Source organism: Anser brachyrhynchus (genome assembly GCF_964034855.1).
Source record: "Anser brachyrhynchus genome assembly, chromosome: 3".
In the NCBI taxonomy this organism is placed as follows: domain Eukaryota; kingdom Metazoa; phylum Chordata; class Aves; order Anseriformes; family Anatidae; genus Anser; species Anser brachyrhynchus.
This window is the reverse complement of record NC_137696.1, coordinates 64767177-64792509: the sequence shown is the minus strand read 5'-3', so window position 1 is coordinate 64792509 and position 25333 is coordinate 64767177. Positions and strand designations below refer to the sequence as shown.

The 25333-nt window shown below is 37.7% G+C and overlaps 2 protein-coding genes across 5 annotated transcripts in view; one reads left to right on the top strand and one right to left on the bottom strand.

Annotated features, from left to right (window-relative positions):
• LOC308192145 (uncharacterized protein) overlaps positions 1–25333 on the bottom strand; it is a gene marked incomplete at its 5' end in the record, with an annotated part of 94789 nt that continues 69456 nt past the window's right edge. For 2 of the 4 annotated variants that reach the window (XM_080585404.1, XM_080585402.1), the window contains one exon: positions 1–24906. Of the gene's footprint in view, positions 24916–25333 lie in introns of all 4 variants that reach the window. The other 2 variants (XM_080585401.1, XM_080585403.1) reach the window with 2 other exon arrangements.
• Positions 6–25333, top strand: part of PDE7B (phosphodiesterase 7B) — a 179502-nt gene continuing 154174 nt past the window's right edge. Inside the window, exon 1 of the mRNA XM_080585395.1 lies at positions 6–191. Within this exon, the coding sequence (XP_080441521.1) occupies positions 171–191 (21 nt within the window). The 5' untranslated portion in view covers positions 6–170. The remainder of the gene's footprint in view (positions 192–25333) is intronic.

The window sequence follows — 25333 nt, the reverse complement described above, 5'->3', positions numbered from 1 at the left end:
TTTCCTTTTTTTTTTTTTTTTTTTTTTTTTTTTGGTTGCTGTTGTTACTTACTTGTATTCCTAATCCTGGATGCAGTTACTGGATTCTGCAGTACAAGTCTTCATGAACAAGCTGCACCGCTTAGAGATTTCACGGCATTCAAAGGTCACAGAACTGCCACTATGGTTAAATGTCTTGTTTAATGGTTGAGGTATGTACAGCAAATCTAAAAGAGCCAGCATGATGATTTCTGAAGGGGAACTAAAACTGTGAGGGGGAGAGGGAAATAATACTATTATTTATTGGAAAAGATTTTTGCTGATGATTGTTACTACAGCAACCGGATTTTGAATTTCCTCCCTTTTTCTCTTTATTCAAACTAGATGAGAATTTTAACTTATGTCGGTTTAACTGTTTGATGGCAAAAGGAGATTGCAGAGAGAATCTGTTATTGTAGTCCTTTCTGATCCGCTGAGGAAAGTGTGATTGCTTTCTCTATGTGTTTTCCGACTGCTCTATGGAAGGAGAGGATACCTGGGACTTGGTTGGCTTAGATGAAGGCAGAAGAAAGCAGAAACTCATTCGTATCCTGAGGGTGCTGTGAGTTTATCTGAGAGTTAGAGCAGAGAAAGGAGTTTGAAATAAACAGATCAAGCAGGAAAGAAAGTCAGCCTCATATTTAGGAGTACATGTACCACATAATTTTTTCCCTACATGCTTACACTGCTTTACTTGGTTTGGATTCTGAAGTTTAAAATTAAGAAGCTTGAGCTTTGACTTATGAGCAGATCCTCAATGTGAGGGAGGGAGCTGCTCAGCTTATATTAACACCAGTTGTCAGATATCTTTTGCTACTTAACCAGAAAAAAAGTGGAAATTAATTGGAAGTTGAAGTAATGAAGCCTGACGTCTGTTTAACAGCACATAAGTTCAATTCATATTTGAGCTACTGATCTGCCTTGAATGAGTATTACAGCAGCACAGTGGACAGTGTGTGCTGCAGGAAGCGAAAGCAACTGCTAGCATAAAACTAACATTGTTTTCAGGAGTGTGATTCTAACATACAAGAGGAGGAGCCACTTGTTAGAGCTCGTGTGTGCGTGTGTGTGTGTGTGTGTGTCTGTGAATGATCTTAAAAACAATTTCAGACAACATAGCCAATGTCCATGATTAATTAGATTAAAATACAAGTTTGCTCAGTGACTAGCAATCTTCATATTTTCCCAGTTTGTGAAATGAGACAGCTCTGTTTGAGATGTTACTGTAGATATAAACCCTCTACAATGTGAAAATCCCTTAGTTTAACTTTAAAATTTATACCTGATAAAACTATTCATATAACAAGGAACTGAAAATAAGCACATCTACCTCATGCAAGGCACCTCAAAGGGTTACAAAAATTAGGCATACTAGGCTCAAACATGCTAGCTTAAGGACTGCAAAAATATTAGCTCTGAAATGCAGAGGATGTGATATGTGCTGTGAATGGACAATTGCTATTCTGCAGTGCCTAGTGGGAAAACAAGGACTTTGTGTATTGCAAATGCATAACTGCAGCTCCTCCATTTCCTTTGCTGTATCTTCACTGATGGCTGCAGAAACAAAGAGGCTTGTCACAGATAAAATCTTTAGTGCCACATCTGTTTTGAGGTACTTAAAGACAATTTTTTTTCATGTCATCCAACAACCCTAAGTCAAGCTTTGTTCGTTGAGCTATTATTCTGTAATCCCTGTGCCATTCTGTCCTCCGCAGCCCTCCCCAAAATCTTATGTGAAATGCCAGCTGTTTTTAAAAACTAAAGCTCTGCTTCTCTAGTTCCAAGTTTATAAAGGTTAATACAGTATTTGTTCAATGATTAATTAGTAAATTTGATCAAAGAGAAGGCTGAATCTAGAGGGACTGTCTTCTGTTCTGCAAAGAACAACCCTATAGCTACATGAAGATATCCAAGTTTCCAAATAACAGTCTGTAAGACATTGGTTTACTCTCACTTCCTAGAATTAAATCATTTACCTTTTTGATAAACAAAATCTTCTTCTGAGAGAAGCTTGGCTTTTAACCTCTGAAATCTGTATTTTGTAGCAACAAATACTGGTGATACAAATAGTAAATATGCCAAGTGGACTGAGGAAATGACACCGCTTTTCTACTTTACTAATGAAAGTTTCTCTGCAGTGCTTTCTCTGAACATTCTCAGTTCAACACCAAGAACAAAATACAATTTAAGTTTGGCCTTTCTGTAGGGGATAAGAAGCTTACTATCATTTGGAGTCATATTGTGTCAAAAAGAGTTTGTATTGCAGAAGTTTCATGCAATACAAATGGCTGCTATCTCTCAGGTTATTTCTGTAGGGTGGACAAGAGTTGTTACCAGTGAAGTTCTAGTGATTCCAGCAGAGTAATGCATATTCTATCGAGTCTAAGTCAGTGTACTGCAGGTCACTTTTAAACTGTGCAATCTTTAATTCTGTAACCTAGTTTATAAATATACCATATAGCAGCAGCTGTTTTCTTCCTTACCTCCCCATTTAACTGCTTTTCCCTTCTGAAACCCAGCTCTCAGTTTGCCCTTACCAGACCTCTAGGTAGGTCTTTGAAGCAGACTGATTTTCCAGTGTCTTCATTACAATTATCAAGTATAATTGAGACTTTCAGTCATATGCAATTCTTCACCCAACGGTTCTTCTACCAATAGCTGAAGCATATTTTAATGAGAAGCCATCTGAAAATTGACATATATATGGTTTTCTTGCAATTTTTCAGTCTCAGAGGAAAAAAATTTCTCTCGTACTGGTATTTTCATTTATAAGAGCTATCTGAAGCAGAAATGTCAGCTACTAACCAAGTCATTGCTAACAAAAGACTAAAGCCTGATGCCTCCTCATTTCATCATATGAAGTGTTTAAAACCTAACCTGTCATTTAATCTCGTAAATATATGGCCAAAAACTCTAGATGCAGTTTGTCTAGCAGAAAAGCAAGTAATTTGGGGCAGCCAGGAAGACATCCCATGTAAATGAGCATTCTTAGCAACTCGCTATTGTTCATCTTTTCTCCATTTTAGTGCTTGAAATTTTACAGCTCACCATGTGTTTGTCACAGGGTGAAAGTGAAAGGGACAGCTGGGGTCTTACCAGCTGCCAGAACAAAATTAAGTGTTTTGTAATGAAATGATGGCTCAGTATTCCTCCTCCCACAACCATATTGGGTGGAAGATGGGTCTCTCTGTGTTAGAATTACAGTATTCATTTTTCTTGTTCCTCAGCCAGAAAACAGGCATACCCCTGCAGGGACATCAGTTTTTACACTTTCAGTCAAATGTTGGCTTTACATTCAGTGTGAAAATGGCACTTTCCAGCCATACGCTTCAGGATGTGGAACTGATGTTATTTAGAGTTTATGCCCGGGGGTCACTGGGACACACAGACATGCAGCCTCTGTATCCATAAGCAATTCAATAGTTCTGATGCTTTTTCTTTCTCTGACTAACATGAGGTGCAGCTATGTAGGCAATGATACAATGATAGCTGTAAAGCCAGGCACCACAAAGGCCCTTATATGCAGTCAGAAAAGGGGGGCTGGTAAACTTATCCTTTGGTTCAGTAAATGAGTGGAAAAGCAAAAAATCTGTCTTCTGATAGTTGCAAGTATTTGACAAGTCTGAAGTATTAACTTTGTGTAAATACTAAGGAGATAGGTTGTATTTGTTCTATTTAAGTAAATTTATTTAATTTATTGAAATTTAAAATGCAAAGTCAACTTCTGAAAGATAATTTAGCAAAAGAATTCTTTTGACATACTGAAAATTGTTTAGAACGTTTTAAAATTGTATTTTTACTACTATACCTACTGCGGCAGCATCCCAATAAAATTGCATTAAAAGCAGTATTTAATCCTTTGAAATTTTCATTTCAGTTTTCCTGTAGCAGACTCTGTCGGATTCAGAAGGTACACTGCTAGAGTTCACAATGCTCAGACCTGGGCTTGTTATTATCTGTTTTAAGGCCGCCAGTTTTAAAATAGAAAATTAAGAAATCAGAGCCAGATCAGATAGAAGAGAGGGCAGTTCTAGAAGCCAAACTTCAACAACAAATTTCTAAGTGAAAAATTTGGTGCAGGGACAATTCACAAAAAGCAACGATTAAATGATTTAAGCACTTCTCTTGCGGATATTTAATAGTGTGGCATGTGCAGTCCAATGATGTTGTGATTTCAATGCACATTTGTCATTTGTTCTGTTCATAGAAAGTGAAAATTCTATAGCTATTATGTAAACAGTGTTGAACTGTAGAAATTAAATTAATGAAAGGGCCCAACTGAGTTATTTTCTTATTCCATTCTTACTCCCAGTGGAAGTTATGAGTGAGGATGGATGAGAACTGAGTTTAGCTACTTATTTAAGCCACATAGTCTCATGGTGGTATATGATATGCTTCTGCTAGCTTGCTATCCAGCCAAATAAGACATCCAGCTTGCCTGGATGGATAAACATAGCTGATGATCTCTCCCTCTTAGTAGGTGGGGGGTGAGCAGTTAGGATTCTCCCAGCCACATAGAGAGACAAATTTGTTATAGTTTAGGTAAAGAAGATTTGCACGCAGACACAAACAGCAAGATTTATTTTTCTTTGAGTATGTTATATTAGAAATAGGAAACAAATATTTAGCAGAAGATAGTTGCAGAGAGATTTTTTTCTGTAGCTGGTAGGTTTATACTAGTTACCCACAAAAATTCCTGGTATGAGAAAACTCACCAACTAATCTCTCACTGCAGCGTGTGTTAATGCCAGCAGTGTAAGGTTTTTAGAAGAACAGCACAGAATCTCCCATCAAACTAAGTTTAGCTAATTGTCATGGAGGCATAAACACACTTGTGGGGCAACTGTTGTCAGGACCTGTATACCATTCTCTATGTGGTCGTTCAGAGCACAGTTGATGATACTAACCCATCTGGATGTAGCAAAGAGGTTTTGGAAAGGACAAACACTACCTTTCCAAGAATAAACTGGGAGGTAGGCATGTTTTGACTGAGTACACAGCAACTAAGAGATGGCTAAGAGAAGTGCACATCTGTAAAAGTGAAATAAAGAAACCTCATGTTTAACTAGAGAACTCCTGAAGGATGATATTGAGCTACCATGTAATTGCTTATTCTGTCTTTGGAAATTACCTGCCATTCCTTTTGAAAGGTCTATACACTGATGTTCTTATTCTCTTTCTCTCTCCCATTCCAACCTTTCTCCCATAGCTCAGGTTTTCCAGTGCTTGTGCAGGCTGGCTAAGCTCTGGGGTTTGCCTTTTTACACTTGCTAATATGGGGTGGCAGAGCTGCCATTAGTGTGCAAGTACTTACCGCTTGGAAAGAGAGATGATGATTCCTAGGTGTTTGTGTGCTTCATTTATTGACATGAAATGTCTTAGTACTTTCCCAGGCATCCAGCTGTCAGCCAGAGCATGTAGACGTTTTCCACTTTATGTATTATAAGCCTGATATAGACTTGAGAGTGCTGCTTAGACAGTCCCAGAGGACAGCATCTGCTTCGTATTTCTGTAGAAGAGCACCACTTTCCAACAGAAACTGAGGGTGTAGCAGTGCTGTGAGCTTCACTATTTATGCAGATGCACACTGAAATACACTAAATTTGGGCACATCTGACGTTTGGTTTCACCTTTCACTCAGTTTGCCACTTATGCTTGGCCTTAAGCCTCTGAGAAGGTTAGGTAGAATAAGGACTGCCTGCATACCAGCCTGTTGGGGTGGATGGGGACAGCTCGCACAGACGTCAAGGGAGGGGTGAAAGCAGATGCATGACATCTTTGTGAAGGTGGGGTCCTCTGCTTTCCATTAGTCTCCTAGCATACTTCTGGCTTTGTGCTAACTGATAACTATATTGAAACAGGATACTGCCCATTTCTGGTTCAAATACTAGGATATGACTTGGCTCTGTCTGACTTATTCATAGGCATCTCGGTTTCACACGCTGCCGTAATATCTGAGTGTCTATTAATAACAATGTTCGAGTGGCATCAGAATGGCCATCATAAATTTAATTAGGCAATGTATCTCCATTTTAATCAATATGGCCATTAGAAGACTGTAAGACAGCCAGGAAAACAATAATTAGTCCTGATTAAGAAAGGAGAATTCGCACACATCAGCAAAGGATAGGAGGGAGCTTTGCCTGCTTGAGGATTTGGAGCACAGTGAGTTTCTTTCTGCTGTAGTAGATCTGGGGACACAGATATTAAAAAGCCCTCTGTCAGTACACTGAAAATGCCCTTACAAAACTAGATGAAGTGGAAAATAATCTACTGTAGAAAGAGAATTATTATACTGAAAGTAATATATTTTCAAATTCTATTATTCTGGTTGTTGAGTGTTTTTGTTTGTTTGTTTGTTTGTTTAAAAAAAATATATTTTTTTGAACAAACTAGAAGTCCCAGCTGGAAAGATAAAACTGGAATGTATTTATGTACCAAGCAAATTCCTCTGGTTCACAGTTGCTTTGTTTTTGTAGGACTGCTTTAAAAAGCAGAACCACTGAAAGATAAAAAGAAGATTCAAATTGGATTGGAGTGTGAGAGTGTAAAATGGCATGGTTCCACCAAGATTAATAGGACTCCATCAATTTATATCTCTGAAAGATCAGACCCACTGAGCTTTAAGGTCTTATAAACACTCCACTAGCTAGATCAAATTTTAGGCTCATTAGCCTTTATCAGAACCTATTTTATACTACTGTTTTCCACAGCTTCCTCACGGTTGAGGTACTGTCTAGCTGCTTTTGATGGCTCCACAGAAACTGTGATGCATTCTTTTCCTTCCATCACCTCCTTTCTCTCCTCTTTTCTCATGAAAAAAATAAAAAATGTTTACCAGATTTTATCTGAAATCACAACCTCACAGCTAATTTTTAGTTTATGTGGTAGCATCTGCAAAAGTGCATATATTTATAATACAGAGGGGACTGATCTTGCTGCGTTCAGTATAGACCATAATCTACTTCAATGACACAGCTATGTAAGTAATAATTTAAAATGTTGATAAATCGCAGGGAAATGGTAATTTTGCCGAGGGACCAAAACGCACTGATCTGTATCACAAGGTATTTTTCATGTAGCAAGGCTGTAACATCCTGTCTCTTTGAACCATGAAACTATAGCTGTTATAATAATATCCACTGCCAAATATATATCTTCTCTGGTAGCATGGTAACAAAAAGCAATGCAACGTGAGTATGTTGACTGAAGTTCATGCTATATATCATCATCAAAGCTGAGAGGATTGGTCAAGCTTTCAAAACCTTCAGTCCACTCTAGTCTTTAATGAAATGGCCAGGTCTAGAAAACTGCTGTGCACTAGAGCTTTTCTGGGAAGTGTTTTCACCTTCTTCTTCAAAAAGAAGTAGCCAACAACCTGTGGTTAGTGCTCTTAAGAGGATATGGGAGAAAAATATTCAAGTTCCCTCTCTGCTTGTGCTGACTCCCCCAGGGTGGATGGCCACAGCAGTGGCCCTCTGCATTTGTGGGGCCTGGCAGACTCAAACTGCACCTCTTTGCTCCATGCAGAGATGTGGCTTGAAACTGGAGCTTCTCTATTGCAATAGCAGAAGTGAATGAAATTTGTTTCAGACAAGTCTCCACCTGCAGGTCCAGAAACTCTGTCCTGAACCAAAAGACTTTTCTAACTGGTGCTTTGGCCAAATGAGCACCTCCTCGTTGGCTTTCATTCCAGCAAATTGTTGATTTTTAGAGAAAAGCACAGGTGTATTTTGAGGGGGGAAAAAAAAAAAAGAACATCTCACCACTACTGAAAAACTCTGACTTTGCCTGTGAGGACTGAGGGGCACTGGGACTTTAAAAACCCAGTTGCTTGACATGGGTTCCTGTTATCAGGAAGAGGTGACCAAAAACCTTGTTCCAATCCTGTGATCATTTTGAAAAGTCTGCTTAGATCTTTTTATTTTATTGAGCCTGAATTAAAAGTTCTAAAGGTCACTGAAGCCTCTGATTTCTTCAACTTTCAGCAATCCTTTTCACCCTCCTTCCAAAAGGCCTAGTGCTACCTTATTTTTTATTTCAAAAATAAGTGAAAAAGTTAACTACACTTCATGCTTTATTTATTTAATGACTGAAGAGCTTACTTTTTCATGTTAAGATTTCCTTGTAGCAGTTGCAGCTTTTCATCTGTGGAAGAAACTTGTTTTAAAAAGAGGCTTGCACATGCACCACAGATGTATTCTCTTTCTTCTCACCCTTCCCCCAAATGTAGCCCTTTAGGACTTCTGTAGCAGAATAAAGGGGTATGGGATTCCGTTTTTTTTTAATGTTTTTATTTTTATTTATTTGCTTTAACACCATAGCAAGCATGATTTTATATCCAATAATGAGAGAAAGGAAGGATTATAATGTTTAAACATGTAGACTGGTCAGAAAACCTCTAGGGGGGGAACCCCATATTCATCTGGACCACCTATTATGCAACGGCAATTCAGTTCCACTGCATTACTATTTTTAATTTGGTTTACTTTAAAAATATGTAAGGCATCACTTGGCTAATCCTTTTGTTTTTTGTTTTTTTTTTTTACTTCTAATCACATTCACTGGTAATGTGAACAAGACTCAGCTGACTTCTATTGTTTTCTAAGTATTAGTACAAACTATTTTTCATATTTCATAAAAGCAAAAGGCAGTTAATGTCAACCTGTGTTTGGCACTGTAGCTTTTTATGATAGCTGATGAAAATTAGTTTGCAAATAAACAATCCATTCTCTAAAAAAAAAAAAGTTTCAAAAGGTCCAGATGTTTAAAATGTAGAAAACAATTAGCGGAGGGGTTTCAGTGCTTTGCAGACACCCCTTAACTGTCGGCTGTTGACAGTACTTTGACAGTTGACCTTCTTCAGCTCTGATTTTAGGAGAACTTCAAAACCCCTGAGCTACTCAATTTCTAGAGACATTTTCTGGGGAATTATATTAAAGGAGAATGTTCTCCTTTTTACTCTCTTACCCTCATTTTCTGCTGAGAACACTTGTCTAAAAATTACCTTTTCATCACACTGATTTATAGGTTTTGGCATGGGAACTAATGCTGTTTCTCCCAGTAACAGACTGAAAATTAGTCACAATCTGATGTTAACAACTTCTTCATTACCTAAACTGTTTTACACTTTATTAAGTTCAACACAGGCAAATCTAATGCCTTTGAACAAACCATGGAGTTCTTGTCCATGTTGCAAATATATGGGACAATAATTAATTTATAAAGTTACTACTGTAAGTCAGCCTCTGGCAAACTGGAATCTGAATTCTGATACCACTGCATTCTGCAGAGAAGTGCCACTTGAGTGCAGCAGAGAGAAAAAATTGTTTTAGCTAATTTACATTAAAAAGTCAAATATGAATAACCCTGTTGACACAGTTGCTCTAGTGGTTCCTATGGCGAGATAAGATTCAGCAAAGTTTACCCTCACATTTGACATACTACAGATTTTTCTGTACCAGCAACAGATAATCTACACTCTAGATAGTGGTGGTTCTGAGGTATAGGGTAGCTGTAGAGTTCAGTGACCAGGAGGTCAGGAAAAGAATTTGAGAAGAGTCCGTCCATTAGATATTTTTACCAAAATCACCAGTGTTGTGCTTATCAGCTGGTCTTTTAAATTGCCCTCATTGCATTTCAGAGTCAAGAACCTGCACAGGGTGATTGACTTGTGTTCCTTTGCATCTTTTCCATGAATCTCAAGCAGTCCTCCCACAGCCCCATGGGGCTGGAATAGGAACTCATTGGAAAGTCAGTCATGTAAAAGGGATTGGCCATAGTCTTAGCCAAGGCAGTCACGAAATTCAGTCAACCTAAGCTGTGACGTCGTGTACAGTATAAGAAATGTTAAGACATGCTTCATACATGCAATGACATTCGCTGTTCTAAAAGATTCTGGTATAAAAGGATACAATAATGAAAAAAAATAATAATTTAGAAAGGAGGTTTTTCTGAACATTTCTGATGAATACAAAACAAAAAAAAAGCTGTGGGTTGTTTTTGCTTGTTTATTTGTTTTTTGAGAGGCTTTACTATTATTTTAAAAGAGTTGCACACTTTCCCTTCAAATGAAGATTACTTTAAGGACCATATTAAAAATGAAATTAATGCTATTTGCCCTTCATTAGAAAGGGCAGAGTTATCTTCCACTCACCTTCTACTCCATAGAACAACTGGAGAATGCCTGCTGGGGCAAACATTTTACATCCACCACTGTTCAGAAATATAAAACAATTTTCTCTAAGTGATGTGAATTTATTTATTTTTTTTGACTTAATGCCATCTTTCCTCTTATGTCCCTCCTTTAGATTACGTTCTCAGTAGCTTTTTCTAAAAACTTACAATTTTTTTTTCTTTTCCTGCTTTTTTCTTTAGGGAGTAAAAAATCAAAATCCAGCAAAATGGGCTTATCTCATTATTTAGTCATTTCTATATTTAAAGGCTAAATAAATTATTTCTAACTAATTTTTAAAAATTGAAATATCAAAGGAAATAGAATATTTTGTCTTCTGATTCAGGAATGTTACATTTACACTGTTCCTCTGAGCTCAGCAGATTACTGCAGGAAGTTGATGCACCATCTTAAGGCAGACTTAGGGCAGGCATAAGGGGAAGGTATTTCCTAGGTTACCATGAAACATTTCTAATAAGATTGAGGACAGGGTGAAAGAGAGGAAGGCAAGCAGAGGTGATCTCAGAGACTTAAGATCTCAAATAGGAATATGATATCATGTTCAGACTCGTATCAAATGAAATGCTAACCTAGGAAAACTTGCATTGAGCTAAGAGATTATTTAAGGCTATTGCTCTATGATGCAAAGCTGTGTGGCAGTACCAGTGGCATATGAAAATGTTGCACACAACATATTAGTAAGATCAGTAAGATGCAGTTAAGTGAGATATCTCTGTTCCCAAGTAGCAGCACAGAGGCTTAGCAAACTCAAATGTATTAAAGGTTATTTTTTTGAAATGGTTTCCTTATCTATATATATAGAACCTATATCTTAACCTTTTAAGAGTTGGAGATTCAAGCTTTTGTCACACTAGATTTTCTAACTGAGACATAAATTAGTTATTGTTTAAATATAATATTTAGATCTTCTATTCTTTGTGTATGAATTTATTTGACTGCAAAACAACCTAACATTTATATAAGCACTTTATTTTGACAGTCTTCTATTATGAAAATTTGGTCATTTTGTAAAATAAATAGTTTGTTATGGAAAATAGGAAAAACTGTATCCAAGGAATCTGGAGTTCTTCCTAAGAATTGTGGATAGAAATACCTCAAGCATTTATTTGATCTGTTTAAGTGATAAAAATTAAGGGTTCAGTTCACCTACCATATGTACACTGAACACAAAGCACGCACTAGAGTTTCAGCAGGCAGGGTGGAAACCTTACATATCCTGTGGGTTCCCTACAGCAACCCCCACAGCAGAGACTGATTCCATAGCTCTGCTAATAGCACACCTTTCCTCAGTGTCACCGGACCCAGCCAAGGCTGCATGGATCTGCACGTACTTAGACAACCAGATTCTCCCTCAGAGGATTTGTTGTCTCTGTCCCAAAAGCCCCTTCTCTGCTTCACATGGTGGTGGCAGGGTGTGTGTATGTAGATAGTGGAAGGGTGGAGGAGGATGAAATAGGAATGGGTGGATACAGGGAAAGATAGGGAAAACTTGCACTGTATCATGTTACCTTGAACGTCTGTAATAATGCACCTTCGTTTACCCACTACTGCATAGGGAATTGCTGATACTAAGGGTTCTTCATCTCTGTTTCTCCTCATTTCCATCAAGTCCTCATCTTTTGACCTCCAATATTTCAACACCAGCTGCCCAGAGAAATATCTAATTGGTTCAACATCATGGTGCTCAGGGGCTTGGGTCCAGATTTCTTCACAAGGGTTGACTCCACCATCTTGTGGACATAAAAGCGGTCTCCACCATCAGGATAAAGTTTCCTTGTATAGGAGGCATCTCTGTGAAACTTCAAAATGAGCTGCTGAGAAACTGAGGATTAACATATTCCTCAACACTCCCCTTTCCAAGTGCAAGATATATTTGTTCCAATTTTTCAAACAAATCATTGTATGCTTAAAAGAGAATAATTGAGAGAACAAGTCATAGTCCTAAGTCCTACATTATGCAGTACTGGAAAGTATTCATCCTTGAGGATGAGGCATACGAGAGAAAAAAAAAGTCTGAGAAGACTGCAGGAAACAAAGATTTGACAAGCAGCAATGAGGATCATTGTTTATTCACTCCTGACCATTTATTAACCTCACTTGTTCACCCTGTGACATCTCATTATGTATGAATATTTGGACCATTCACACATACCTTGAGAATTTATTATAGCAATTTTGCTTAATGTCTGAAAGAAAAACCATGATGGCAGTACCTGCAAATAATGTGTTTCACTACAACAATAATATGCCCATACATTTTCTTTTCACTGGAGAATGGTGATTTTAAATGCTTTGGATGTTTTAGTTCTTTAACAATGTATTTAATCATGTGATTGGTTTTACATACAGGAGTGTTTGAATATTGAACAAATTCCAATGCCTTTGCACATCTTTATAACACCAGTTCATGGAACCAGGAATTCATTACTCAATTATTTTAACGTTTTTAACAATTCCATGAAATATTTATTCAGTAGTTGATTTCGAAAACTGAGACAAAATTTCTGTGGATTTGAAACATTTCTATTACCTTTTTTTAATTTTATAGTAGTACAAAAATTGTAATTGTGAATCATTCACAAGTTATTAAATATAGAGATGAGGGAAAAATAAGAATATCTAACTGAAATTCACAAAATGAAAAACTATACTAATGAACTATGACTGGATGTTCCCTGTCAAAGGGTCTTGAAAAAAATGCATGATACAGGAAACTTAGTAGATACAAGCCAAACTTCTTTTTCATATGCGCAAGAAGAAGTCTCCTTAGCTCTGTGGTAATATTCCACGTATGGAAGAGGGTTGTATATGTTACATAAAGAATGTAGCAAGATTTTTAGGATTTGTATTCAGTTTACATCTGAGTCTGACAACAAGAAAAATCCTGCTCTCCTGTTCCATCAACCCGGCCTTGCTGCTTTGTGTGTTTTCTGTAGGTTGCAGGTTAATATTCTGGCAACTAATATCTACTGCATTTTATTTTGAAAAGCCAAAATATGTAACAGTTCAAGATTTCCTGGGATCTACCCCTTTCTTAATTTCTTCTTAATTTCTTCCCCTGGTATCTTGTGTTATGATATAACAGATATATTCTGACATAATGCAGCGGTTTTGTAGGCTTCATCATATCTCCCAACATGTTTGTGCACAAACAAATTAGTCCAGCAAAATTATCTTCCTGTCACTAGCACATCAGCAAATCAGGCTACACCTCTGTTTAGATTCTTGCTTAATGATCTTGAAGATATCAGTACAAATTTTAAATAAATTTGCCTACAGGCATCTGAAATCATTGCAACTACTGAAAAATGTTCTACAAACTTCAGAAGCTGCTTTGCAATTGTCACTTAGCTCTTGCTCTAAATACATATATCCCTCAGTCACTGTTGCTGTAGCGTTCCTGTGCTTGTGCTAAATTTTCTGATGGTGTCTTTCACTTTCAGTGATTGCCTTTTGTGTATTATTGGCACCAAATGATTTTCAGCAAGCTGTATTCACAGTGTTGGCAGCCATCCCAGGGAAGCTGGTCTTCTTCGGTGTCATTTGGTACATGGGAATTCCAGAGTAAGGAATAGGCAAAGGTTACCCTATGTTTTACATCACTGTTAGAAACATCAAACTAGACCACTAGTGTTTGATTACAAACAAAGCATTAAGCCTCTAGGCTTCATGGTCTGTTCCTTGTTTCTGTTCCTATTTTCCCTGTACTTATACCTCCGTTCATACCAGCCACAATGAAATATCACCTGTGCATTATTCTTGCAATATCACGCTATGTTACAGGAAATCTTGTTTTAAAAAAGAAAAAAAGAAAAAAAGACATTGTGACATTTAATACTTTCATTGCTAGGAAACAAATCAAACACTAAAAAAAGATTTGTGTATTTCTACTCCTGGACTTTTCTAGCCTTTCCTATTCTGAAATCTTAAGAGGCTCATTTTCAGCCTTGAAGTTATTTTCACTGTCTGTTCCAAAAGCATACAAGAAGCAGCTTTTTCTTTATTTTTTAACAGCAGATCTTGTCATTCTTCATAAACAGAAGTATCCTATCAAACAGCCACAAATATACAGAATATATATATATACGTATATATATGTTGCTAAATAAGGAAGTCAACTCATTTTTCACAATTTCATTTTTATGGTGAAGTTCTAATTATATTTCTGTCCCCTGCAAGTTTAACCTACAAGCCTGTTTAGCTGTGTCTTCTATAAACTTCTGAGGGTTATTTGTGAATCAAGTGTGTTCCCTGACTTGTCTGCCTTTAGACCATTACTTCATGAAAAGTCTCCCTAAAGGTGCCTCAGGGTGTATGTAACAAGCCATCAAGCACACCAAATGTCATTAGTGTCTTTCGTTAGCCATTGCTGGCAATCCACGGGAACTGTTCTGCCCATGACACAGTTAAAGTCTTTTGATATACTAGGGTATATCACTGTTCTTTATTAGTAATGTCTACCTAATATTTCTGAGAGATTTTTTTCTCCTGCTGATGAGGAAGATCCTGTAATAGTGAATTAGGATGGCCAGTTGAACATTTTTGCTGAGTAACCTCAGAGATCAACATTCACTAAAGTGGGATGTAGAAGGGGCTAATTAAATTAAATGCCAGGGGTGAATAAGGAAAAACATTGGTGGTGCCATTAGTTCAGACTCTACTTACTAGTCATCTCTGTACAAGCTCGATAGACTTTGATCAGTACTTGACCCTTCCATTTAATAATCAGATACAGAAAATCACAGATCACAATCATAATTTTAATTGAGAAAAAAAAAATATGTCCTTCTAATTTCACAATGATGTCTGGAAAGGAGTTTTTTTTTTTTTTTCCCTAAAATATAAGGTTGTCCAAAAATTATAGGAAAATATCTTTAAGAAGTAAATACTTAGAGCAAGTAAGTCCAAATAAAGATACTGTAGTATAAATACATATACATTTGCATCAATACTAGGATTAGCTAGGCTAGCCTTCAGACCCACTTAGATTTCTTCTTATTGAATCTTTATGAATTGATTTGTTACTTACAGCAGAAAGATAATTTAGAATGCAAATGGAAATTTTTACATGAATGAACTGATCAGAACTCCTGTAAAAAACAGCATCTCTAAACAGAGATTCAGTACCAGAAGAAATAAATCACTGATCCATAACATCCTTTTCTATTACAACATTTAGGAAGCCTAAAGTGCTGATTTGCAAGTATGGAGTAAGAAAAGCTCACCAAATCAGACCTATCCATAACATCTTTTTACCTCTGGTCTTCTTATTATATATCATAACCATCTCAAATTAGCATTTCCAATATCCATTCAGGAATGCTGTTCCTGTTAATTCAAATGCAAATGTCAGATTGCCACATTCTAGTTATTAGAAGCTTGTTAGAACAGCAGTCTGCAGAAGACATCTACTTCAAAGCCACAACTCTTCCCTGTAGCATCTGGGTTCTGCAGAGCATTTTTGTCTTGCTTCAGTCGTTTCGTTATCTTTAAGGTGAGGAAGTTCTTACTGTGAACAAATTATTTTTTAGTATAATGTTTTTCTACATGAAGACTTGAAAACTAGCAGGAAAACATAGATTCCAAGTAATTATCATCTGAAGGTGAATTTGCTACTGGAAATATATTAGAAGAAAGCTGTAATATATTTGTGATATTTGCAAAAGGTAAGGGTAGTAAATTCACAATTGAAAATATGAGTTTGTGTTCCACAAGATCAGAAATAAATTTTCCATCACCAGAACCAACATGTATGACATCAAGATATGAACAGATATTTCACGTGTTATATCTCTATGTGAATAAGTCAAAATTATCTATTCTCGGAAAACAGATATCTGATATGATGTTTTTGTCATCTGCTGTGGCTTTTCTTAATGTAATTTCTCTATTGGACAGCTTAATTTAACATAGAGAAATATTTGTCAGATAAACTAATTCTACTCCTATATTCATCAGTAAAAATCATATAATAGAAATAATCTAATCAACACTTCAGTAAACTAGTGAACCTCTCTATTGTCACAAACCATATTTTCCTTTTTTTTACACGTATTTTTTTGAAAGATGAGCTCTAAATTGTTTCAGAATATCATAACAAAGTCTGTCTTTCCTTTAAAATACAAAACTAACAACAGACTTGCATGAAATATACGGGAATATTTCTTAGCATTAACCATTTTATCCTTTTTTACTCCTTATATATTTACTTTTATATTATAGTTGTGCCTGAGTGCTTTCCTCTGCCATCTCCATAGTGCTAGATGCTATATAATCAAGGTGCCACACAAAGAAAGAAAGACAGTTTGGTCATTAAACAACAGTAGTCAAGTGTAGCAGATGAAAGAGGAGAAGCTATGTACACATACAAAAATTAGATTATATATTTGCATTTGTTAACTGCTCCATAAGTTGATGTCTCAATTTTTGTATACTAAAATGAGATGATGAAATCAAACTTTTTCAGAAGTCACATATTTATCAGTGGTATAGATGTTAACCTTTATACTTACTTCATAGCAGAAATGTTACTGAAATTATCTCTTTTTGAGGAATTCATGCTGTAGCTTCATTAGAAGTTGCTCTTTTCAGTGCATACTTGCTGAGTTAGATGAAGTTGTGAGCCTGTCTTTCAATCAAACTTGATTCAATTTAACAAAAACTTTGTAGGCCTTCTTGCTTCACAAGTCTTAACAATTTTCACTGAGATCATTAGGGGTTAATAGTTTGTTAAAAAAACATGTTGTGAGGCCATATCTAGAGAACTGCATTCAGCTTCCCAGTGTAAGAAAGACATGAAGTTTCTGAAGTGACACCAGTGAAGGGCTGCAAGGGTGATTAAGGACTGGGAGGATCTGTCATATAGAGAAAGGCTGAGAGAGCTGGGACTGTTCATCCCGGAGAACAGAAGGCTTGGTGGAGATTTTATCAATGTGTATGAAAAGCTGATGGAAGAGTGCTTGAAAGAGAGACAGACTATGGACCTGGTGATCTTCAGAGGTTTCTTCCAACCTCAACCATCCTGTGACTGATCAATGGACAAGGCACACAAAACACAGTAGGCTGTGAAGCCCCACAGACATAATAGGGCTGCCAGCACACATCAGCTATAAATGTAAATGGCAATAATATCATTCAGGGAGAGGACAGAAGAAATATCCACCTATTAACAGTTTTTTTTGTAACAAGGAGGGTCAAGTTAACAAATGATTTCAAGGAAGTATAGAAATTCACAGAATCAAAGAATCACAGAATGGTTGAGGTTGGAAGGGATCTCTGGCTGTCATTTGGTCCAACCCACTGCCCAAGTAGGGACACTCAGGTTGCCCAGGACCAGATGGCTTCTGAAGATCTCCAAGAAGGGCGACTCCACAACCTCTCCGGGCAAACTGAGCCAGTGGTCTGTCACCCACACAGTAGAGAAGTGCTTCCTGATGTCTAGACGGAATCTCTTGTGTTCCAGTTTGTGCTCATTGCCTCTTGTCCTGTTCATGGGCACCACTGAAAAGAGACTGGCTCTGTCTTCTTTGCACCCTTCCTTCAGGTACTTATAGACATTGATGGGATCCCCTCTGAGCCTCCACTTCTTCAGGCTGAACAGATCAAACTCTTTCAGCCTCTCCTCATAGGAGAGGTGCTCCAGTACCTTCATCATTTTCGTGGCCCTCCATTGGACTCTTTCCAGTATGTGTCTCTTGTATTATGGGGCCCAGAACAAGACACAGTATGTCAGGTGCAGCCTCACCAATGCTGAGTAGAGGGCAAGGATCACCGCTCTTGACCTGCTGCCTATATTTTGCCTAATGCAGACAAGAATAGTGGCAGCCTTCTTAGCAGCTGTGGTGGTTTTACTCAGCTGGGCAGCTAACTCCACCAAAACTGCTGAGAGAAGGGGGGAGAAAATACAATGGAAAAGGGCTCAAGGGTTGAGGTAAGCACAGGGAGATCACTCAACAATTATCACCACAGGCAAAATGGACTCTGAATAGGGAGATTAATATATTTTATTACCTATTACCAACAGGCTAGAACAGTGAGAAACTAAAAGCAAACTAAAAACACCCTCCCCCCCATCCACCCTCTTCTACATATTCCCCCCGAGTGCCGCAGGGAAACAGGGAACGAGGGCTTCAGTCAGTCCCTAACACTTCATCTCCGTCGCTCCTTCACAATCACTCTCTGCCCCTACTCCACGCGGGGTCCCTCCCACGGGATGCCGTCCTTCCCAAACTGAGCCCGTGGGGGCTTCCCACAGGAAGCAGCTCTTCAAGAATTGCTCCCACACGGCTCCGTACCACGGGGTCCATCCCCCAGGAGCAAACTGCTCCAGCACGGGTCCCCCACGGGCGGCAGCTCCCCCCAGACCCCCTGCTCCTGCGTGGGCTCCTCTCCACGGGCTGCAGCTCCGGCCCGGGGCCTGCTCCTGCGGGGGCTCTCCATGGGCCGCAGCCTCCTCCAGGCCACATCCACCTGCTCCACCGGGGGCTCCTCCACGGGCTGCAGCGTGGAGATCTGCTCCGTGTGGGACCCATGGGCTGCAGGGGGACAGCCTGCTCCACCAGGGGCCTCTCCACTGGCCGCAGGGGAACTTCTGCTCCAGAGCCTGGAGCATCTCCTACCCTCCTGCTGCACTGGCCTTAGAATCATAGAATCATAGAATATCCTGAGTTGTAAGGGACCCACAAGGATCATCAAGTCCCGAAGGGCTGTTTCTGTCTCATTTTATCACTGTCCTCTCTCTCAGCTGTTGCTGTGCAGCAGTTTTTTTCCCTTTCTTAAATCTGCTCTCCCAGAGGTCCAACCAACTTCTCATATTGGCTTGGCTCTGGCCAGAGGCGGGTCCCTTTTGGAGCCAGCTGGAGCTGTCTCTTATCTGACATGGGGCAGCTTCTGGACTCTTCTCACAGACACCACCCCTGCAGCCTCCCTGCTACCAAAACCTTGTCATGTGAACTCTATAGCGCAGCCATGGCCCGTTGCTGACTCATGTTTAATTTGGTGTCTACCAGTACTCCTAGGTCCTTTTCTGAAGAGCTGCTTTCCAGCTGGGTGGTTCCAGCATGTACTGGTGCTTGGGGCTGTTCCTCCCCAGGTGCAGGACTCTGCCCTTCTCCTCATTGAACTTCATGAGATTCTTCTCAGCCCACCTTTCCAGCTTATCAAGGTTCCTCTGAATAGCAGCATGGCCCTCTGGTGAATCAGCCACTCCCACAAGTTTACTGTCATCTGTAAATTTACTAAGGGTGCACTCTACTCCACCATCCGGATGACTAATGAAAATGTTAAACAAGAGTGGACCCAGTATTGATCCCTGGGGTACTCCACTCATTTCTGGCCTCCAACTAGACTTTGCACCACTGACCTCTACACTCTGGGCCTGGCTGTTCAGCCAGTTTTGGATCCACCTCACTGTCTGCTCATCCAGCCTCTGTTTTAGCAGCTTCTCTATGAGGATCTTGTAGGAGACAGTGTCAAAGGCCTTACTGAAGTCCAAGAAGGCAATAATTGACACTATCTCCTCATCCATCAGACTGGTCATTTCATACCCTTGCTCTTTAGCAAAACAATGCAGATAATTTAAAATTTGCTTTCACTAAGCTTCAGAATATTTTGAGGATATCCTGTGATGGTTGTTGCTGCCTTTATTAGTTTAATCAAATTCTGTTCTAGTGCATTTTCTCTATTAATTCAAATTCAGTAAGGTACCGTTTTGCTAGTGGGTATTCAAGGCTGTCTGTGCTTTGATATTTTTCTGGCATATCCATTAGTATACTATTAGTGTTCAAAAGGAACATGATAGTAAATGTTTCAAATCTAATATATGCTTTCATTCAGTATTTATACTTCAGAAAATAAACAGAAGTTGCATTTCTTGTAATGTTCTAAATCTTTTCTACTACAGTTAGTTTGAGGGCTTGATTTTGTTTATGTGCATGTATGTGTGTGTGTGCATACCCAGACATTGCTACTTGTGTCTCTTCCAACAGCAGTGAAATCCACAGGTTAGCCCCATTGTAAGTTGCACATCATTTACTTTTACAACTTTTAATATTTTTTGGAATGTCTGATGTCTGTGTTTGCTAGATTTATTCACAAGGGAGAATATTTCTGAGCCCATCGATTAATAGCTTATATTAAAGGGATAAGGCTGTATAAAAGAGGTATAGAGAAGCATCAGCTATATATGCTCTACTTTAATAGATTACTGTTCCATTTTTTTATAACTAATAATGAATCATAACTTATAATTGAGAGATGACATCCCTGAAAATTTCTAGAACTCTTAACCAATATAATTTGAAATTTAGTACAAGTGGGGAGAAAGGCCTGAATAATTTTCAGTTTAGGAACAACCCTGGAAAACTTAGTATATTGTCTCATTCAACATGGATAAAGAAGAAAGCCTTCTTTTGTGTTGCAGCCCTGAGTAAAATTCTGCGTTTAAAGATGATAAGCAACATGTCATTCTGTGAAACTCATCTGACACGACACATTCCAGGTCCCTTGTTACAGTTATCTTTAATTAATATTTTAATTGAAGTGTATCAAATTAATATAATGAGTTCAGAAATAAATCTCCTGTGAACCACAACAGAGCCAAAATTTCACAATAACCCATGAGGAACTAGCACAATAATAGGAAACAAAACTCCACAGAATTCATGAAATCTTCTGACATGTACCAGTCTGTTCTGTTTGATTAACACAATCACCCATGTGATTATCTTGATCAAGAAAGGTCAAAGGATCTTTCAGCAAGATTATTTTACACTGGTAAAGTGGAGATCCACCTCTATTATCACAAGGTATCTGAGTGAGATTTGTTATATTCACATACAAAATTTATTTTTCTACCTAGATATTTTCTCTTTTCTAAGCTCATTCTTTTACTGTGCATATTCTCCTGAACAGGATTCTCTTAATTTGGCTTCAGTGTGAATAGTCAGCCAAGAAACTTCTTAACGTAAGAAGTTCATGATCTGGATGCAGCACTAGAAACAGGCCTGTGGAAGTGGTCAAAATGTGGTATTCTGTCACTTCTTTGTTGTGGTGTAGTCATTTTTGGTAGTTATATGCTGAAAATATACCTGTACAAAACATCTGAGGGAAATCACATATCTGGATGATGAACTTACTGCTTAACTTACTTCTTAAACTTCATTACAAGATGTAGATTAATTGCATGTCAATGTTTGGCCACCTGCTGGCAATAATTAACTTGGGTTTGGTGTTGATTTTAAGGAATATTTTTGTCTGTAGCACTGGTAGGGGATGCAGCCAATCAGAAGCTGTAAACGTGTTTCTTTTCTGTTTAGCAATCAAAATTGTTTCAGCATTCAATTTACTGAAAGTGAATGAGTATGTTTTGATTGATATGTTGTCTTTATGTATATATTCTGCTGAAATTTTAATTTAACACAGACTTATTTTGGAATCTTGTCACATTAAGATCAGCTACAACCCAGATTTTGTTATGAAGTATCATGACTTACTTATATTTTTCTGTCCAAGTTCTTACAATGTGCTTTTAGCAATAGAATTTTTGGACCTTCCAACTTTGACTGTATAGTCTAGTTAAAAAATATTTCATAAATCACAGGCTGTGTTTTTTGTATAACATCCCATGTAAACAGTGTTTTTGGATAGTCAATAGATTAGTCTGATGCAGTTTTGGTGAGCTGTTTCAGTTCAACAAACTCAAAATAATCTAAATGTGTTGATCAAGCTTCTCAGTACATGTATATGACAAGTTTGTTTTCCTTGATTTTTCTCATGCTCAACAAGTTAATTGTAATAACACAATTCATACTTGTCATAATTGATGGACAAAGACAATATGACAAGTCATACATGTCATAATTTATAGACAAAGGGCTGTTTTTCTCATCTTGAAGGATCTTTAATTATATTACATTTGTAAAATCTTATGTGGATCTTGGTTATTTCACTGAACTACAGAAATCTACTGTCACAAACAGTATAGTGGTACCCCACTTGTTTGCCAGAGACAGAAGAATACAGTAATGCTACAAAATAGACAAAAATCATGCCATAATAAGAATATCCATTTTAAAATTTTCTAAGTATTTTTAGTGCATTATACTATGAACTGTTTCTATTTCTTTAAAGTTCTTATTCTCAGGTGCAATGTTCTAGGGAATTTAAGGGCAGATCCAAAACATATTAAACTACAAGGAAAGTCTCTTCTACACTTCAGTAAACTTTTACTTAAGCCTCTTTCTGCTGGGCATTTCTCAGAGGTTCCTGATAGCAAAAAATTGCCTGCTCAGTTCTTATATTGCTTCTTACTAATAGTTGTCATTTGTAAATGACATGTAAATATTGTCATTTACCATATTTGCACAACCTAGTAATAACATTTTATGTTGGGCACACCCATTTTATTTGCCACGTGTGGCTGCATTTACACTGTTGCCACGTAACATTTTGTATTTCCGTGTAAGAAGTGCAAAGATTGCAAGAAAGAATGGGCCCTTTACCTATTATTTGAGCCCTTAAGGTCTTACTGGCTTTGTTCTGCATTCTAGCTTCTGTCACATTATGATATCACTGTTTATTTGAAGTAAGACTTGCAGAGGGCAGAAGGAAGTATTTCTGTTGCTCCATCATACTTGCTTGGTAGTATTTGAAGTTTTGTGTATATGTTTGTACACCTTACCCTAAACAGGAACAAGAACTTTATCTGGCAGGGGTTCATGGTCTCACATTTTATCACAACTAGTTATTGCCATCTTTTCCATTTCTCTGTTTCTATGTACTTCAGAGTTTTATTGTGAATATGCATATTCTATATATTTACTAGCTTCTTAATACTAACAGCAGGGCTGCTACCCTGATATATGCACAGACACATTCAACTCTAAGCTCGTACTGCAGATTCTTGCTGAGTATAACAAATACTTCTACATGGCAATCAGCATGTGTCAGCTGTCTATAACTCCATCTTCATCATGTCTTTTACTAACTATAACATTTAATAATTTTACTTTTCAGATTTTATGGAAATATTCTCCTGTGATCTCTCTGAGATTTCAGGTTTTTTTCCAGTATTGTTACAATATTTTTGTTTGTTTTTTTGTTTTTTTGTTTTCTGGCAAGCAAAATTCCTTTGTCTTTCTGGTCTTCATTGTGAAATTGCTCTTCTCCTACTTCCTCTCCCATTTTTTGGGTACTTATGTATTCAGTTCCTGCTTGTCTAACATGGCCTGTAGTTTCCTAAGACAGGATAGGTTCAAGGGTAAGCAGATCAGCAAATCAGTAGAACATCACTCATAAAATCTGAATCAAAGCTGAATCCTTCTAAGGTTCAAGCAGCAGAATCTTCAGATCTGACAAACACCTCATTCCTTGAATTTGAGCATACTCTGTTATGGTCTTCCCCATCTGATATGCCTGGGACTTAAATTTCCAAATTGTTCGTATTATTTAGAACTTCATATGTTAAAAGCTGATTTCAAATCTAGAAGAAAATATTTAGATTTCTTAAATGAGTGAATGAATGATAATTCATCATCTGAATTTGGTCCCTGAGAAAGCAGCTAACATAAGTTCATAACCAACTTTAAAAAATGTGCTTAAGGCATTTGTAAAGCTAATGTATATCTCATATTGAAATCCCTGTTGGTGCCTATTTGCATCTTCATGAGCCAAAGTAACAATCTGTCCCTGTATTACTCAGTGTAACCCAGGAACTCTGTGGGAGAAGCAGGAACAGAATCCTGGATTTGAGTGCTGGTTAAAACACAGTGCAGTTACTTGTGTGATAAGTCAGACAGAGGTCCACTGGGAAATAGACAGGAGGTGGTGAATTAGATTTTTCTCAGAATACATGCTCACAGGAGAATGTGGATTTTTTTATTTTTGTTTTATCAGAATTAAACTGACTACTGGCATTTTTTTCATTTAAATGCTTGATTTCACACTCTCAACAGAGAAAGGAGGACAGATTCCTACATCTTTTAAAGAAACAAACTTAATATAGAGAGTTCCTATCTGCTATGGACATGATTCAGCAAGACAGCAGCGTCTAGATTTCCAATACAGTCAATAGAATAGCTCCTCATTGCATATGAGATCCCCTCCAGACAACAACAAATGTCATTTTCAGAAGGCTTGGAAGATATATTTCTTGACAGCAGGAACAAAAATGCAAGGGGGCTTCACAGTTCCACAAGAGGAACCTGAGACTGGACACCTTCAGCTCATAATTCGAGTTTTACTAGCTGTAGCTCACAAAGCAATAGCTGCATCTACATTGCAAAATACCTCCCACACATACATACACACACAGTGTTTGCACACAATACTTATTTTTTTTCCTTTAATGTGTGGGAATAAATTAGAATCTGAGATCTTATTGTGGAGAAAGCATGTGCTGCTTAAAGGGGTAAAGATAATACAGCTCCTGTAATTTGATCATGCAAGTCACAAATGGAAGAGGGAATTCTGCAAAAAGAACTGTTCCAGCAAGTCCAGGTAGAGTTTTACTGAAATCATTGGGTTTACATGATTCTCTACATAAGATTCTCTTCTTCATATGTTGCCCAGTGGTATCCACTAATTAGAAAAGAGACTGCATAATCAGAGTTGGATGCTATGAGTGAGTACAAATGCTTGTATATTATCATAAGCAAATTGTACAGAAAAAAAAAAAAAGAGAGAGAGATAAGAATCTGAAAATACTTGGAACTCAGCTTTGTCGTGAACTCAGAAGTATGGAATCTTGTTCTCTGCAATCTGAAGAGTTGGCCTAGAAATTTTTCAAGAGCATAGGAATTTCTAATAATACCTGACATTTTAAGCTGGAAACACTTTGCAGATGTATGTTGACATTTTCTCATCAAAGTCATTAGTGAAATATTTTTCCGAGTATGGCTCCAGTCTAATTCAGTTTTATTTAATTAGATCCTCCATTGCTACTATCTAAGCACATAACAACTCTAGAGGATGCTTGGACTTTTCACTCTTTCTAGCTATGGTACTGTTTACAGTGTAGCTACAAATCCAGTGCAGAATCATGTCTCACAAGCTACTGTGTTTTTATTTCAGCTGAAGAAAATGTTCTTTTCCTGAAATCTGACAGCTTTTTTCTTTACAATT